We start from the raw sequence: 17569 nt of genomic DNA, 5'->3' as shown, positions 1-17569 counted from the left end.
CTAGGCTACCCTGCCGCCCCAAATAAAACTAAAACTATTAAAACTAAAACTATTAAAACGATTAAATAAAGGTAAAAAGAAAGGCCACACAGGAAGGAAGAAGCCAGACTACGGTTTGCAACTGCACATGGGGACAAAGATTGTACTTTTAGGAGAAATAATAATAATCTGATGAAACAAAAATAGAACTGTTTGGCCATAATGACCATCGTTATGTTTGGAGGAAAAAGGGGGAGGCTTGCAAGCCGAGGAACACCATCCCAACCGTGAAGCACGGGGGTGGCAGCATCATGTTGTGAGGGTGCTTTGCTGAAGGAGGGACTGGTGCACTTCACAAAATAGATGACATCATGAGGATGGAAATCTATGTGGATATTGAAGCAACATCTCAAGACATCAGTCAGGAAGTTATTAAAGCATGGTTCCAAAAGTTATGGTAAAATGGCTTAAGGACAACAAAGTCAAGGTATTGGAGTGGCCATCACAAAGAACCGACCTCAATCCTATAGAACATTTGTGGGCAGAACTGAAAAAGTGTGTGCGAGCAAGAAGGCCTACAAACCTGACTCAGTTACACCAGCAATGTCAGGAGGAATGGGCCAACATTCACCCAACTTATTGTGGGAAGCTTGTGGAAGGCTACCCGAAAGGTTTGACCCAAGTTAAACCATTTAAAGGCAATGCTACCAAATACTAATTGAGTATGTGAGGGGAATGTGGGAATGTGATGAAAGAAATAAAACTTAAATAAATCATTCTCTCTACTATTATTCTGACATTTCACATTCTTAAAATAAAGTGGTGATCCTAACTGACCTACTAAGACATGACATTTTTTCCAAGGATTAAATGTCAGGAAATTGTGAAAAACGGAGTTTAAATTTGGCTAATGTGTACATGTATGTAAACTTCCGACTACAACTGTACCTATTTGAATCTTTTTTTTTACATTCTTTGCTTTCAAAGACAGAACAATGAAAAGAGAGGAGGCTCTGTACAGAGACCTCAAAATGGTTCTCTTTGACCCCACACTATGACACTATTACCGCACTGTGTTTATTTGTAACCTGCCAAAGTTTTTGTAGAGAGGAAGTTCAGAATTGTTGATGACGTCTGTCAAAAGGGGGTTGTTTGTGCTTGAGAAGTATTGACTTGTGGCCTGAGAGTGAGTGGCTAAATGATTACTGAGCACCAGTGTTTGAAAAGAGTCAAATCCACTTTAATTCAGGTAGTAAAAATAAATTCCAATCCAATTGTAAGCAATGAGGACAATTGGAATTTCAGAAATGGAGTTGATCCCAACCCTGCTGTGCACAAAACCCTGCTGTGCACAAATCGGTTAGACAGCATAAAATACAACATAACAGAGCATAACACAGCATAACATAACAGAGCATAACATAACAGAGCATAACATAACAGAGCATAACATAACATAACAGAGCATAACATAACAGAGCATAACATAACAGAGCATAACATAACATAACAGAGCATAACATAACAGAGCATAACATAACAGAGCATAACATAACATAACAGAGCATAACATAACAGAGCATAACATAACAGAGCATAACATAACATAACAGAGCATAACAGAGCATAACAGAGCATAACATAACAGAGCATAACATAACAGAGCATAACATAACATAACAGAGCATAACATAACAGAGCATAACATAACAGAGCATAACATAACAGAGCATAACAGAGCATAACATAACAGAGCATAACATAACAGAGCATAACATAACATAACAGAGGATAACATAACATAACAGAGCATAACAGAGCAGAACAGAACAGTATTCTCACCCAATACGAAGGACACAGGGATGAGTTCTGCGTAACGGTCACAGTAGATGGCCAGCTTCTCAAACAGCCTCTTCTGACCCTCATTCAACACAAACCTAGAGAGAGAACAGGTCTGTCACAAAGTTAACTCCTGTATGATTGAACACGATAGGGAGGGAGTGACAACAATTGCAAAAAAAAGACAAAGGGGGCCTAATATTCCCACAACGGTTCCCTGACATTTGATTGTAAAAAGTTGCTGTGATCTTTGATTTGAAGGGACCAGCAATATAAGCAAAGAAATACACAAATGCATGGTCACTGTAAAGAGGTTTATTTTTTACAAGTAAGATAGACCAACTCTCTTCTAGATCAGATGAGGTTACCTGTGTAAATGACGAGGTTACCTGTGTAAATGACGAGGTTACCTGTGTAAATGACGAGGTTACCTGTGTAAATGACGAGGCTACCTGTGTAAATGACGAGGTTACCTGTGTAAATGACGAGGTTACCTGTGTAAATGACGAGGTTACCTGTGTAAATGACTAGGCTACCTGTGTAAATGACGAGTTTACCTGTGTAAATGACGAGGTTACCTGTGTAAATTACAGGGTTACCTGTATATGACGGGGTTACCTGTATATGATGAGGTTACCTGTATATGATGAGGTTACCTGTGTAAATTACAGGGTTACCTGTATATGATGAGGTTACCTGTATATGATGAGGTTACCTGTATATGACGAGGTTACCTGTATATGATGAGGTTACCTGTATATGACGGGGTTACCTGTATATGATGAGGTTACCTGTATATGATGAGGTTACCTGTATATGACGGGGTTACCTGTGAAGTTGTGAGGTTACCTGTATATGATGAGGTTACCTGTGTAAATTACAGGGTTACCTGTATATGATGAGGTTACCTGTATATGACGGGGTTACCTGTGTAAATTACAGGGTTACCTGTATATGATGAGGTTACCTGTATATGACGGGGTTACCTGTGAAGTTGTGAGGTTACCTGTATATGATGAGGTTACCTGTATATGATGAGGTTACCTGTATATGATGAGGTTACCTGTATATGACGGGGTTACCTGTGAAGTTGGGAGGTTACCTGTATATGATGAGGTTACCTGTGTAAATTACAGGGTTACCTGTATATGACGAGGTTACCTGTATATGATGAGGTTACCTGTGTAAATTACAGGGTTACCTGTATATGACGAGGTTACCTGTATATGATGAGGTTACCTGTATATGACGGGGTTACCTGTATATGATGAGGTTACCTGTATATGATGAGGTTACCTGTATATGACGGGGTTACCTGTATATGATGAGGTTACCTGTATATGATGAGATTACCTGTATATGACGAGGTTACCTGTATATGACGAGGTTACCTGTAAATTACGGGGTTACCTGTATATGACGAGGTTACCTGTATATGACGGGGTTACCTGTATATGACGGGGTTACCTGTATATGACGAGGTTACCTGTATATGACGAGGTTACCTGTATATGACGAGGTTACCTGTATATGACGGGGTTACCTGTATATGACGAGGTTACCTGTATATGACGGGGTTACCTGTAAATTACGGGGTTACCTGTATATGATGAGGTTACCTGTGTAAATTACAGGGTTACCTGTGAAGCTGTGAGGTTACCTGTATATAATGAGGTTACCTGTGTAAATTACAGGGTTACCTGTGAAGCTGTGAGGTTACCTGTATATGATGAGGTTACCTGTGTAAATTACAGGGTTACCTGTGAAGTTGTGAGGTTACCTGTATATCATGAGGTTACCTGTGTAAATTACAGGGTTACCTGTATATAATGAGGTTACCTGTGTAAATTACAGGGTTACCTGTGAAGTTGTGAGGTTACCTGTATATGATGAGGTTACCTGTATATAATGAGGTTACCTGTGTAAATTACAGGGTTACCTGTGAAGTTGTGAGGTTACCTGTATATAATGAGGTTACCTGTGTAAATTACAGGGTTACCTGTGAAGTTGTGAGGTTACCTGTATATAATGAGTTTACCTGTGTAAATTACAGGGTTACCTGTATATGATGAGGTTACCTGTATAAATTACAGGGTTACCTGTGAAGTTGTGAGGTTACCTGTATATGATGAGGTTACCTGTGTAAATTACAGGGTTACCTGTGAAGTTGTGAGGTTACCTGTGTAAATTACAGGGTTACCTGTATATAATGAGGTTACCTGTGTAAATTACACGGTTACCTGTGAAGTTGTGAGGTTACCTGTGTAAATTACAGGGTTACCTGTATATAATGAGGTTACCTGTGTAAATTACAGGGTTACCTGTGAAGTTGTGAGGTTACCTGTATATAATGAGGTTACCTGTGTAAATTACACGGTTACCTGTGAAGTTGTGAGGTTACCTGTGTAAATTACAGGGTTACCTGTATATAATGAGGTTACCTGTGTAAATTACAGGGTTACCTGTGAAGTTGTGAGGTTACCTGTATATGATGAGGTTACCTGTGTAAATTACAGGGTTACCTGTGAAGTTGTGAGGTTACCTGTATATAATGAGGTTACCTGTGTAAATTACAGGGTTACCTGTGAAGTTGTGAGGTTACCTGTATATAATGAGGTTACCTGTGTAAATTACAGGGTTACCTGTGAAGCTGTGAGGTTACCTGTATATAATGAGGTTACCTGTGTAAATTACAGGGTTACTTGTGAAGTTGTGAGGTTACCTGTATATGATGCTGAAGGAGTAGTACAGTGTGGTGAAGATGATCAGTTCTCTCCACAGCAGCTTGTAGATGCTCCCCTTCCATCGGAGGAGCAGATGAGAGAAGGTCCCTAGCCCCGCGTCAGCAACCCTCCGCGAGTACGTCACCGTCATCACTACCCTTCCCTGGCCAGGCTGGCTGGCTGGCTGACTGGCTGGCTGGCTGGCTGGATGGAGAGCTGGATGGAGAGCTGGATGGAGAGGTGGATGGATGGATGGATAGGTGGCTGGCTGGGTGGCTGGCTAGATGGATGGATGGAGAGCTGGATGGAGAGCTGGATGAAGAGGTGGATGGAGAGCTGGATGGAGAGGTGGATGGATGGATAGGTGGCTGGCTGGGTGGCTGGCTGGAGAGGTGGATGGAGAGGTGGATGGATGGATGGATGGATAGGTGGCTGGCTGGGTGGCTGGCTAGATGGATGGATGGAGAGCTGGATGGATGGATGGATGGATAGGTGGATGGATGGATGGATGGATAGGTGGCTGGCTGGGTGGCTGGCTAGATGGATGGAGAGCTGGATGGATGGATGGAGAGCTGGATGGATGACTAGCTGAATGGTTGGCACAGAGAAATCTGCCCTTGGTGTATCAAAATGGTCAACTACTGTCTGGTTGGCTGGCTGGTTGGCTGGAACAGAGAAAGCTGCCCTTGGTGTATCAAAATGGTCAACTACTGGCTGGTTGGCTGGCTGGCTGGTTGGCTGGCTGGAACAGAGAAAGCTGCCCTTGGTGTATCAAAATGGTCAACTACTGTCACTTTCTCTGTTTGCTTTACAAGTCAACTTTCCAAAACACTGATAGTGACACATATCGATCACATATCTACTTGATAACAAACTATCCAGAGAGACAATTCTTATAAATATTAGCTCATGGATCCACTATCTGAAGACATGGTGCTAGTGGGGGTAAAGTTCAGCAGAAGATGGAAAGAGAGAGAGAGAGAGAGAGAGAGAGAGAGAGAGAGAGAGAGAGAGAGAGAGAGAGAGAGAGAGAGAGAGAGAGAGAGAGAGAGAGACAGAGAGAGAGAGAGAGAGAGACAGAGAGAGACAGAGAGAGAGAGAGAGTAGAGTCATCTATAAACTTGGAAAGGCTCTTAATAACAACCGGAACGGAGCAAATGGAATGGCATGACCCACCTGGAAACCATGGAAACCACGTGTTTGATGTCTGATTCTGCTCCAGTTCATTAGAACGAGGGTGTTCTCCTTACCAAACTACTGTGATACAGAGATATCCACAATTAATCAATTGAGCCTAAAAAAAAAAAATTTTAAAAAAAATCTGTCCAACTCAGTCGAGAAACATATTCAGAATATTTATATTACTTGATTTAAATCTTCACTCTATTCGATCTTTACGTTAACTACAGAGTGAATCAGATTGATTGTATTTATCATATTTACAATATACTCACTCAGATAACTAGATGGATTGATCAGATAGATTGTATATGATATATAGTCACTGGACATCACATACATTACAGCGATATCAGTAACGTCCTTTATCTATATCCCCATTGTGTCCATCAGATAACTAGATGGATTGATCAGATAGATTGTATATGATATATACTCACTGTGCGATAAGGGAAAGTGCGTTGCCAGTCTGAATGTTGGAGAGACGGACGGATGTGGGAGAGGGAAGGAGAGGGAAGGAGAGGGAAGGACTTGTAGACCTCCGGTCACTTGACGTGTTAAGCTGTTTCTGCAACAAAGCTGCATTGTAAGGCCTGGTACTGAGCTAATCTCAACAAATCTGTGTACAACACACGTTGAAAAAAAAATAAAAGTTCAAAGTTACAACACAATTTTTACTGCCAAAATGCGAGTGGGAGCCGGTCTGCACCATACCCTCGCCAACCAAAAACCCACAGCCCAAATGTTATTACCTCAATAATATCACATACCACAGGAGGTTGGTGGCATGGGGAGGACATACTCGTGCTAATGGTTGGAACGGAATAAATTGAACAGTATCAAATACATCTAACACATTGGTTTGATGCCATTCCATTCGCTCTGTTCCAGACATTATTAAGAGCCGCTTTCCCCTCAGCAGGTTCCTCGGGAATTCTTCAATAGGAAACAATCTTAATAAGCACAGAAAACTCAAATAGCGGTCAAACCATAGAGATAGATAGAGGACTCGTCTTTTATATCTGTGCCATTATAGTGCCTGTGACAGCATGGGCCGCGCCATTGAGGCTACAACCCATAGGAATGACCATTCCAGCTGACTACTTTGATTACTTTAAATGGCAGAAGTACGGTGGAAGCCCTAAATGGCGCCGCCCATTGCTAAAATGACTTTTTGACCGCTAGAGTCCTTTATCATTCTCTATGGGTCAAACCTGTCGGTGGCCACCTGGCGGTAGTAATGTGCATCGCAGGCCGCCAGGAGCGAAGGTGTTAGTAATTAACCCGTTTGCGGTGGATCAAGAGAACAACAACACGAACTAGAGGCTGAACTTCGGACTGTGCTGTTTTGTTTCTGCTTTCTGCAACTTTCGGTCAATGACATATGGGTCACTAAGATGATTGTGTTCAATATTAGACCATAAATGGATCTATCAGCTATCAAGTTTGATCCACACGTGGTGAGTTGCTACACCCATATGCCAGCAACGTTTTGCAAAAGCGTCTGTACAGCCAATCAATGTGTAAACTTGTCCTCAATTAATACATCTAAACAAATAGGCGTACAAAACGTAAAAACAAGTAGGATATGGTTTTTGTCGAACCCGTTCATGTGTATCTGTATGAGGGGAAAAAAATAACACTTTCATTTTTCTGCTGGACGAACCGATTAACCGAAGTCCATGGGCGGACTGCAGCTCTGACGTCATAACACGATTTCAGCACCCGAACAATAGCCCATAATAACACGCGACATTGTTCTGTGCAGTTGCGTGCCATTCTTTTTGGATGCTGAAAATCGGTAGTTTGGTTAATAAAAACGTCATTTTATGCGACACATCGGAGCTCCAGTCGGCCCACACGAGTAGCAAATCGTGGAGATGAGTTTAGTTGGCTAGTGCTGGCCAGGAGAGGGGTACCTGCTAAAGCTCTCCAGCGGGAGTGGAGCAGACGGCTCGGTTCATTTTAAAAGTAGTGCCTCATAATACGGCAGGTTGAAAGTCCACCTAAGTATTTTTACAATTCTAATATACATTATCATATTCTATTCTAGTAAAGAATATGCATTTTTCCCCAGGTAGACTTCAGGTAAACAAGTTGGAGAGTGTTTATGTCTGCTGAAGTGAAGGTTCTTCCTACAACACCATACACACAAGGAAAGAAAAACAAGATTGAAGAAGGTGGAAGAACTCATCCCTTATTAAGGGCCTTAAATATGATCTCACGAAAGCCAGAACCTTCACAGTAACTGAAGTTACGGTAAACTGCAGTTGGATTAGTGGCTCTGCCTGGAACATGGATGCTTTTGAGGGTCTCCACAGTGTCCAGCTGTCCTCCTCTCCGCCTGCCTCCGCCTGCAACTCTGGGTATGAAATACTAGTCTCAGCTGGGTCTGGTGTCCAGGTGTACTCCAACGCTACGTTCTATGGAAAACCCAGTGTTCTGGAGCATACACAGCGAAGAGGGAGAGATAAATATCCCTCCTACGGAGAGGAGACTAAAGAGGAGAGGTGTGAGGTTGGAAGGTAAATCCTTTTGGACCGATAAATCCTTTTGATTTGATACTGACAGGTGGAAGTTGGTTCCAAGCCTGAAGATATTTTTTAGGGTTGGTCATATCAAATCTTAATTTGTACGACATTTAATTCACAGATATACTGTCTGATAATGTGTGATAAGGTGTTTTGGTCCTTTTTCATAGCATGTGATAGTCAGTCCACTAATGCAGGCTTTCTTCCACCAGAGGCCCTGTGCCCCTTTAGTTAAACAACAACAACCAAACCAGAAATATCTAGGCCAATAGCAGGATGTGTCTCCCACCAATAAACTGCACAGTCCATTTGCAGTATCGGTCATCAATGGACAGTAGAGAGAATATAGATTATGATTTGTATCCACTATTCTATATCAACTATATATTCTACTCTATGATTCTACTCTATTCTATGATTCTAGTCTATGATTCTACTCTTTTAATATTGATTCTACTCTGATTCTACTCTATTCTACTCTATTCTATGATTCTGATCTATTCAATGATTCTACTCTATTCAATGATTCTGATCTATTCTATGATTCTACTCTATTCTATGATTCTACTCTAATTCAATGATTCTACTCTATTCTATGATTCTACTCTAATTCAATGATTCTACTCTATTCTATGATTCTACTCTAATTCAATGATTCTACTCTATTCTATGATTCTGATCTATTCTATGATTCTACTCTAATTCAATGATTCTACTCTATTCTATGATTCTACTCTAATTCAATGATTCTGATCTATTCTATGATTCTACTCTAATTCAATGATTCTACTCTATTCTATGATTCTACACTAATTCAATGATTCTGATCTATTCTATGATTCTACTCTAATTCAATGATTCTACTCTATTCTATGATTCTACTCTATTCTATGATTCTGATCTATTCTATGATTCTACTCTAATTCAATGATTCTGATCTATTCAATGATTCTACTCTATTCTATGATTCTGATCTATTCAATGATTCTACTCTATTCTATGATTCTGATCTATTCTATGATTCTACTCTATTCTATGATTCTGATCTATTCTATGATTCTATTATATGATTCTGATCTATTCTATGATTCTACTCTATAATATTGATTCTACACTAGACATGTGTAGTCTATATAAACTGTATTGTATTGACACTAGATACTGTATGCTTTTCGTTGAGTTGAATTGCAACACCTCGTGGCTGTAGTGTGAAGTAGGTAGCTATTTGTTCTGTTTCCTTAAACTAGATGGGGGGGGTGTCATGATGTGTCATCATGTGACCTATGGACGACGACACAATTCGTTATTTTCTCTATTGGAATGAACATAGATTATAGCGCTTCGCAAACATCGTTGAAAGCGAGTCAAAACGTCAGTAACAAAAAAAATAACATTCGCTTAACTTTATATCGTTTGATAACTCGATGAAACATTAATTGTAGTTCATAGCGTTGTCGTGAACAGTATTTAATAGTAGACTAACATTTTAGCATTGTTTTGAAACTATTGCATTTCGTCATTTGAATGATATCGACAGCAAGTAAACATTGGACACTAAGAATTTATGGAATTCTTGGGAACAGGGAGTAGATGCCGTCGCGGTCACTGCGGCGGTACGTGGTGAATCATCCAGCCGGGTGGTGAGAGGGTAAGTGCGGGGAGCTGGGAAGGGAAATCCGATGAAATGTTGCGCTGTCAGACTGCCATCATGGCATTAGCGAAAGTTGTGAAAAAAAGTTGTGTAGGCTAGTTCAGCCTCACATGCTGTGATGATTCTTAATGACATATTGATGTTTGTAATGTTATTGTTTTTGACAGGGCCAGATAAATGCAAGGGGCTGAAGCCCTGGGGCCCAAGCCCGTAAAGGGCCCTTGAGACATAGATCAATGTAAATGTTTTTTATTTTATTTTTTTACTGCAAACACAGGAGGTAATGGTAATCATCAGATGGGGGAGGAGAGCAGGTAGGGAGGCCCATAGTAGCCTGGTGGTAGCCTGGTAGCCTGGTGGCCCATAGTAGCCTGGTGGTAGCCTGGTGGCCCATGGTAGCCTGGTGGTAGCCTGGTGGTAGCCTGGTGGCCCATGGTAGCCTGGTGGCCCATGGTAGCCTGGTGGCCCATAGTAGCCTGGGGGCCCATAGTAGCCTGGTGGCCCATAGTAGCCTGGTGGTAGCCTGGTGGTAGCCTGGTGGCCCAGCCTGGTGGCCTGCCCCATAGTAGCCTGGTGGCCTGGTGGTAGCCTGGTGGCCCATGGTAGCCTGGTGTAGCCTGGTGGGTGGTAGCCTGGTGGCCCATGGTAGCCTGGTGGTAGCATGGTGGTAGCCTGGTGGCCTGGTGGCCTGGTGGCCCATGGTAGCCTGGTGGCCCATAGTAGCCTGGTGGCCCATAGTAGCCTGGGGGCCCATAGTAGCCTGGGGGCCCATAGTAGCCTGGTGGTAGCCTGGTGGCCCATGGTAGCCTGGTGGTAGCCCATAGTAGCCTGGTGGTAGCCTGGTGGCCCATAGTAGCCTGGTGGTAGCCTGGTGGCCCATGGTAGCCTGGTGGCCCATGGTAGCCTGGTGGCCCATAGTAGCCTGGTGGTAGCCTGGTGGCCCATAGTAGCCTGGTGGTAGCCTGGTGGTAGCCTGGTGGCCCAGCCTGGTGGTAGCCTGGTGGTAGCCTGGTGGCCCATGGTAGCCTGGTGGTAGCCTGGTGGTAGCCTGGTGGTAGCCTGGGGGCCTGGTGGCCTGGTGGCCCATGGTGGTGGTAGCCTGGTGGCCCATGGTAGCCTGGTGGTAGCCTGGTGGCCCATGGTAGCCTGGTGGTAGCCTGGTGGCCCATGGTAGCCTGGTGGTAGCCTGGTGGCCCATAGTAGCCTGGTGGTAGCCTGGTGGTTAGAGTTTTGGGACAGTAACCGAAAGGTTGCAGTTAACCCACTGTTCCCCGGGCCCTGAGCAAGGCAGGTAACCCACTGTTCCCCGGGCGCCGAAGACGTGGATGTCGATTAAGGCAGCTCCCTTCACCTCTCTGATTCAGAGGGGTTGGGTTAAATGCAGAAGACACATTTCAGTTGAAGGCATACAGTTGGACAACTGACGAGGTATCTCCCTTTCCTGATGTGGGTAACTGGAGATCCTGCCATGGTTGGGCAACTGATTCAGGGCCTTTTGGGGGCCCTACTCAATATTCGGTTGGCCCCCTCTTGAAGGCAGAGAGAAAGTTAACCTCTTCGAGTCGGTTTGTGCACCCACCAACTTTCCTTCAGTTTGCAAGTGGCTGAAACAATCTCACCGGAGAAAGCATTTGAGCGAGTGAAACACCTGCTGTTTTACTATACAAACCTGTGTGGCCAATAAGAGTTTGACATTCTATACTCTATTTGGCCAGACGGCATCAGATACATGGTCTACACATACTGAGACGGAGAGGATGCTGTTTCACTGTCCAGACAGATACATGGTCTCCACATACTGAGACAGAGAGGTGCTGTTTCACTGTCCAGACCGATACATGGTCTACACATACTGAGACAGAGAGGTGCTGTTTCACTGTCCAGACAGCATCAGATACATGGTCTACACATACTGAGACAGAGAGGTGCTGTTTCACTGTCCAGACAGCATCAGATACATGGTCTACACATACTGAGACAGACTGTCCAGACAGATAGCTGTGAGACAGAGAGGTGCTGTTTCACTGTCCAGACAGCATCAGATACATGGCCTACACATACTGAGACAGAGAGGTGCTGTTTCACTGTCCAGGCAGTATCAGATACATGGCCTACACATACTGAGACAGAGAGGTGCTGTTTCACTGTCCAGGCAGTATCAGATACAGGGTCTATACATACTGAGACAGCATCAGATACATGGTCTACACATACTGAGACAGAGAGGTGCTGTTTCCCTCGCTCGGCTGCTGTATAGTCTGCTCTACAGTCTAGGTTTCTAACTATATAGTAGGCCTAACTATAAACAAATTTAACTATGTTATTTAAATATCAGGTATTTTTATGTTTTGTAAAGGTTGGTAGACCTGGAGCCCGGTCCGAGCCCCCGGGTGGACGGCGGTGGGCCGGCTGACACAGGTTTCACCAGGCCCCAGGAGGGAGCTGTTACCCAGGCCCGGAGCCGGGGCAGGGAGGGCAGCAGGCTGGAGGGTGCTACCCAGCTGGAGGTTGCCCTGGGCGGGGAGCATGAGGACAACGTGTCCCGCCTCCGGAGCTCTTCCCTGGAGATCAGAGAGAAGGGATCAGAGATCCTACGGGAACAACTGGATGCTGCACAGAAGGTAGGGACCGGTATTACAGGCTGACACACACACACACACACCCTGATCACACACACACACACACACCCTGATCACACACACACACAGACACACACACACACACCCTGATCTCACACACACACCCTGATCTCACACACACACACACACACACCCACCCTGATCTCACACACACACACACACACACACACACACACACCCTGATCTCACACACACACACACACACACACACACACACCCTGATCTCACACACACACACACACACACACACACACCTGATCTCACACACACACACACACACACACCCTGATCACACACACACACACACACACACACCCCTGATCTCACACACACACACACACCCTGATCTCACACACACACACACACACACACACACACACCTGATCTCACACACACACATCTCACACACACACACACACACACACACACACACACACACACACACACACACACACACACACCTGATCTCACACACACACACACACATCTCACACACACACACACACACACCTGATCTCTCACACACACACACACACACACACCCTGATCTCTCACACACACACACACACACACACACACACACACACACACACACACACACACACCCTGATCTCACACACACACACACACACACCCTGATCTCACACACACACACACCCTGATCTCACACACACACACCCATCTCTACTGTATGACAGTTGCTTGACTCCATAACAATGTGTGACCTGGAAAAGGGTGTGACCATGCAGTCATCCCAATAGGTTTAGCCCTACGCTATGCTACTGCATACTGACCTAGTTCCCCTCCACCTCGCTCCTCTCCTCTCCTCCACCTCGCTCCTCTCCTCTCCTCCACCTCGCTCCTCTCCTCTCCTCCATCTCGCTCCTCTCCTCTCCTCCACCTCGCCCCTCTCCTCCACCTCGCCCCTCTCCCCCACCTCGCCCCTCTCCTCTCCTCCACCTCGCTCCTCTCCTCTCCTCCACCTCGCCCCTCTCCTCCAACTCGCCCCTCTCCTCCACCTCGCCCCTCTCCTCCACCTCGCCCCTCTCCTCCAACTCGCCCCTCTCCTCTCCTCCAACTCGCCCCTCTCCTCTCCTCCACCTCGCCCCTCTCCTCTCCTCCACCTCGCCCCTCTCCTCTCCTCCACCTCGCCCCTCTCCTCCACCTCGCCCCTCTCCTCTCCTCCACCTCGCCCCTCTCCTCCACCTCGCCCCTCTTCTCTTCTCCTCTCCTCCACCTCGCCCCTCTCCTCCACCTCGCCCCTCTTCTCTTCTCCTCTCCTCCACCTCGCCCCTCTTCTCTTCTCCTCTCCTCCACCTCGCCCCTCTCCTCCACCTCTCCCAGGAGCTGAAGCTGAAGGATAAAGAGTGTGAGCGTCTGTCGCAGGTCAGAGATCAGCTGGAGCAGGAGCTGGAAGAGCTCACTGCCAGTCTATTTGAGGTTAGTCTTGGTCTAGATTAGATCTAGTCTAGGTTAGTACTCCCTGGAGCCTGGAATCGAGGCTAGTCTGACGGAGGCAGGAATGAGTCCTACAGCCTGCAACACACCGATCTGTCCTGGGTCCTGCTGTCCTGCTCTTGTGATGGTATCACATCTTGACATTGAGAAAGTGTGGCCTCTGCATGGTTGTTGTAACACACGGTTGTCTTCCTGTCCTCCAGGAAGCTCACAAGATGGTGCGGGAAGCCAACGTGAAACAAGCCGCAGCAGAGAAGCAGCTGAAGGAGGCTCAGGGCAAGGTTAGTCTGTGATCCCTCCGGGAATTGAACCCACAACCATGCCGAGCTCTAACCAATAGAGCCACACAGTCCTACCTGTACCTGATTAATGCAGGAAAACCTATAAGAATCTGGGGTTGATTAAAAAAATTGGCGTGAATGAGCCCGGCAGCCGAAGAGTTGCTGGTATCAATATCTACTGCTTTTGTGCCCTTGAACAAGGCACTTTTACCCCTAACCTGCTCCAGGGACGCTGCGCTACGTCTGACCCTGTGGTGTTCCCCTGCTGTCGTGTGTGTCGGTTTGGGTACAATCTATAACTACTGTCTATAACCACACCCCGTGTTCTTGTCTCTTCCCAGATTGATGTCCTTCAGGCGGAGGTGTCAGCCCTGAAGACCATGGTCCTAACCTCCACCCCGTCTTCCCCCAATCGCCAGGCCCACCCTCAGCTCCTCTCCCCGGGCACCAGGTCCAAGGGGGCAAGCCCCCGCCATGGAGGAGGACACACACGCAACAAGAGCGCCAGCTGGGCCTTGCCATTGGCCCCTGGTGGGAACTTAGACTCGCACTCCCTGCAGCCAGTCAGAGAGGACAAAGAGGTCAGCTGCTTTCAGACTACACACCAGCCGTGTCCCAAATACTCAGAATTGCGTTCTAAATAGTTAGATTTTTGGGTAATGCGAAAAAACATGTGACTTCTGCTATCAGAACACGAAGATCACATTAAAAAGCATGGTCTAGAAGCACAAATGTTGCATTGTGGTCTGATTGTGTACAGATCTGGTCGCATTAATGCGGATGAATCCTTAGTCTGGACGCCATTCAGGCTACCGAAAGCACGTACAGTGGGCCACATCATTAGCACTTTGGAAGCGAGAGGCACCTTTTTTCCATTATAACGTGAAGAGGAAATACGTTGCAAGCGTGTAAGGAACATGTTTGCTGGCCTCATAAATGCTAACCAGCTAGCTAATATTTAGAAAATAAATGTGGATTTGGTTAGAGTTATGGTAACCTGTTTGCAATCCCTTTAGCTTTGCTTGCTGGCTAGCTACAGAGGTTAGCTGGCTAGTTAGCTACAGTAGTTAGCTACAGAGGTTAGTTGGCTAGTTAGCTACAGTAGTTTGCTGGCTAGTTAGCTACAGTAGTTTGCTGGCTAGTTAGCTACAGTAGTTAGCTACAAAGGTTCGCTGGCTAGTTAGCTACAGTAGTTAGCTACAAGTTTGCTGGCTAGTTAGCTACAGTAGTTTGCTGGCTAGTTAGCTACAGTAGTTAGCTACAAAGGTTAGCTGGCTAGTTAGCTACAGTAGTTAGCTACAAGTTAGCTGGCTAGTTAGCTACAGTAGTTTGCTGGCTAGTTAGCTACAGTAGTTAGCTACAAAGGTTAGCTGGCTAGTTAGCTACAGTAGTTCCAATTCCACAGTTTGTAGAATGCATAGTGGCATTTGAATATAGCGCAGGGAAAAAGGGGAATCCGGAAACAATGTGGACACGGTTACACATTTAAATGTAAACTCTGCAAAAAAAAAAGAAGAAGAAACTTTCAAAGATAAATCGTAAAAATCCAAATAACTTAATATGTAAAGTGTTTCAACACCGTTTCTCATGCTTGGTCAATGAACCATAAACAATTAATGAACACCTGTGGAACGGTCGTTAAGACACCAACAGCTTACAGACCGTAGGCAATTAAGGTCACAGTTATGAAAACACAGGACACTAAAGAGGCCTTTCTACTGACTCTGGAAAAAGTCTAGACGGGCCGATACTCACTTTGGATTTTCATGTAGTAGAATTTTCTGCACACTATTGAGGAAAACACCCACGTGTGTTTGACAGCAGCCTATAATCAGAATAGAAGAATCGCTCTAGGAAAATGAACGAATGGAGGGGAACAAGCGCGATTGTGCATTAGATGACGTCCTCTCCGTATGAATGAATAGGATGTTGATATTTGTTGCTTACTGCATACGTTTTTACTAAACAGTACTCTCTAAGTAGTACACTATATATACAAAAGTATGTGGACACACTTTCAAATGAGTGGATTTGGCTATTTCAGCCACTCCTGTTGCTGACAGGTGTATAAAATTGAGCACACCGCCATGCGATCTCCATAGACAAACACGGACAGTAGAATGGCCCTTACTGAAGAGCTCAGTGACTTTCATTGTGGCACTGTCCATAGGACGCCACCCTGCTAGAGCTGCCCCGGTCAATTGTAAGTGCTTTTATTGTGAAGTGGAAACGTCTATCAGCACCAACAGCTCAGCCGCGAAGTGGTAGGACACACAAGTTCACAGAACAGGACAGACGAGTGCTGAAGAGTGAAAAAATCGTCCGTCCTCAGTTGCAAAATCAATCAATCAATCAAATGTATTTATAAAGCCCTTCTTACATCAGCCAATGTCACAAAGTGCTGTACTGAAACTCAACCTAAAACCCCAAACAGCAAACAATGCAGCTGAAAACTCACTACCGAGTTCCAAACTGCCTCTGGAAGCAACGTCGGCACAAGAACTGTTCGTTCGTCGGGAGCTTCGTGAAATGGGTTTCCATGGCTGAGCAGCTGCACACGAGCCTAAGATCACCATACACAATGCCAAGCGTCGGCTGGAGTGGTGTAAAGCTCGCTGCCGTTGGAATCAAAAGCAGTTGAAACGTGTTCTCTGGAGTGATGAATCACGCTTCACCACCATAGCAGTCTGACGGACAAATCTGGGTTTGGCGGATGCCAGGAGAACGCCACCTGCCCCAATGCATAGTGCCAACTGTAATGTTTGGTGGAGGAGGATTAATGGTCTGGGGATGTTTTTCATGGTTCCGGCCCCTTAGTTCCAGTGAAGGGAAATGTTAACGCAACAACATTCAATGACATTCTAGATGATTCTGTGCTTCCAACTTTGTGGTAAGTTTGAGGAAGGCTCTTTCCTGTTTCAGCATGACAATTTCCCCCGTGCACAAAGCAAGGCCCGTGGAGAAATGGTTTGTAGAGATCGGTGTGGAAGAACTTGACTGGCCTGCACAGAGCCCTGACCTCAACCCCATCGAACACCTTTGGGATGAATTGGAACGCCGACTGCGAGCCAGGCCTAATCGCCCAACATCAGTGAACAGAATCAGTGCCCGACCTCACTAATGCTCTTGTGGCTGAATGGAAGCAAGTACCCCTGCAGCAATGTTCCAACATCTAGTGGAAAGCCTTCCCAGAAGAGTGGAGGCTGTTATAGCAGCGAAGGGGGGGACCAACTCCATATTAACGCCCATGATTTTGGATCGAGAAGTTGGACGAGCAGGTGTCCACATA

General features: G+C 45.4%; 2 protein-coding genes across 7 annotated transcripts in view; one reads left to right on the top strand and one right to left on the bottom strand.

The window, feature by feature from the left end:
• The window catches only part of LOC115123986 (bestrophin-1-like), a 33421-nt gene extending 28118 nt beyond the window's left edge, over window positions 1–5303 (bottom strand). The window contains 2 exon segments of the mRNA XM_065022768.1: window positions 1822–1916; window positions 4541–5303. Coding sequence (XP_064878840.1) covers window positions 1822–1916; window positions 4541–4692 — 247 coding nt within the window. The 5' untranslated portion in view covers window positions 4693–5303.
• Window positions 5304–6988: 1685 nt separating this feature from the next.
• The window catches only part of LOC115123985 (RAB3A interacting protein (rabin3)-like 1), a 29813-nt gene continuing 19232 nt past the window's right edge, over window positions 6989–17569 (top strand). For 2 of the 6 annotated variants that reach the window (XM_029653359.2, XM_029653358.2), the window contains exons 1-6: window positions 6991–7180; window positions 7798–8245; window positions 12259–12523; window positions 13886–13981; window positions 14203–14280; window positions 14622–14861. In XM_029653359.2, the coding sequence (XP_029509219.2) occupies window positions 8016–8245; window positions 12259–12523; window positions 13886–13981; window positions 14203–14280; window positions 14622–14861 (909 nt within the window). In that variant the 5' untranslated portion in view covers window positions 6991–7180; window positions 7798–8015. Of the gene's footprint in view, window positions 7181–7797; window positions 8246–9796; window positions 9900–12258; window positions 12524–13885; window positions 13982–14202; window positions 14281–14621; window positions 14862–17569 lie in introns of those variants that run through there. The other 4 variants (XM_065022203.1, XM_029653356.2, XM_029653360.2 and 1 more) reach the window with 4 other exon arrangements.

The sequence above is a fragment of the Oncorhynchus nerka genome, linkage group LG9a (genome assembly GCF_034236695.1).
Source record: "Oncorhynchus nerka isolate Pitt River linkage group LG9a, Oner_Uvic_2.0, whole genome shotgun sequence".
Classification (NCBI taxonomy): Eukaryota; Metazoa; Chordata; class Actinopteri; order Salmoniformes; family Salmonidae; genus Oncorhynchus; species Oncorhynchus nerka.
The sequence above is the reverse complement of the archived record's forward strand: the minus strand, read 5'-3'. Positions and strand labels throughout refer to the sequence as shown.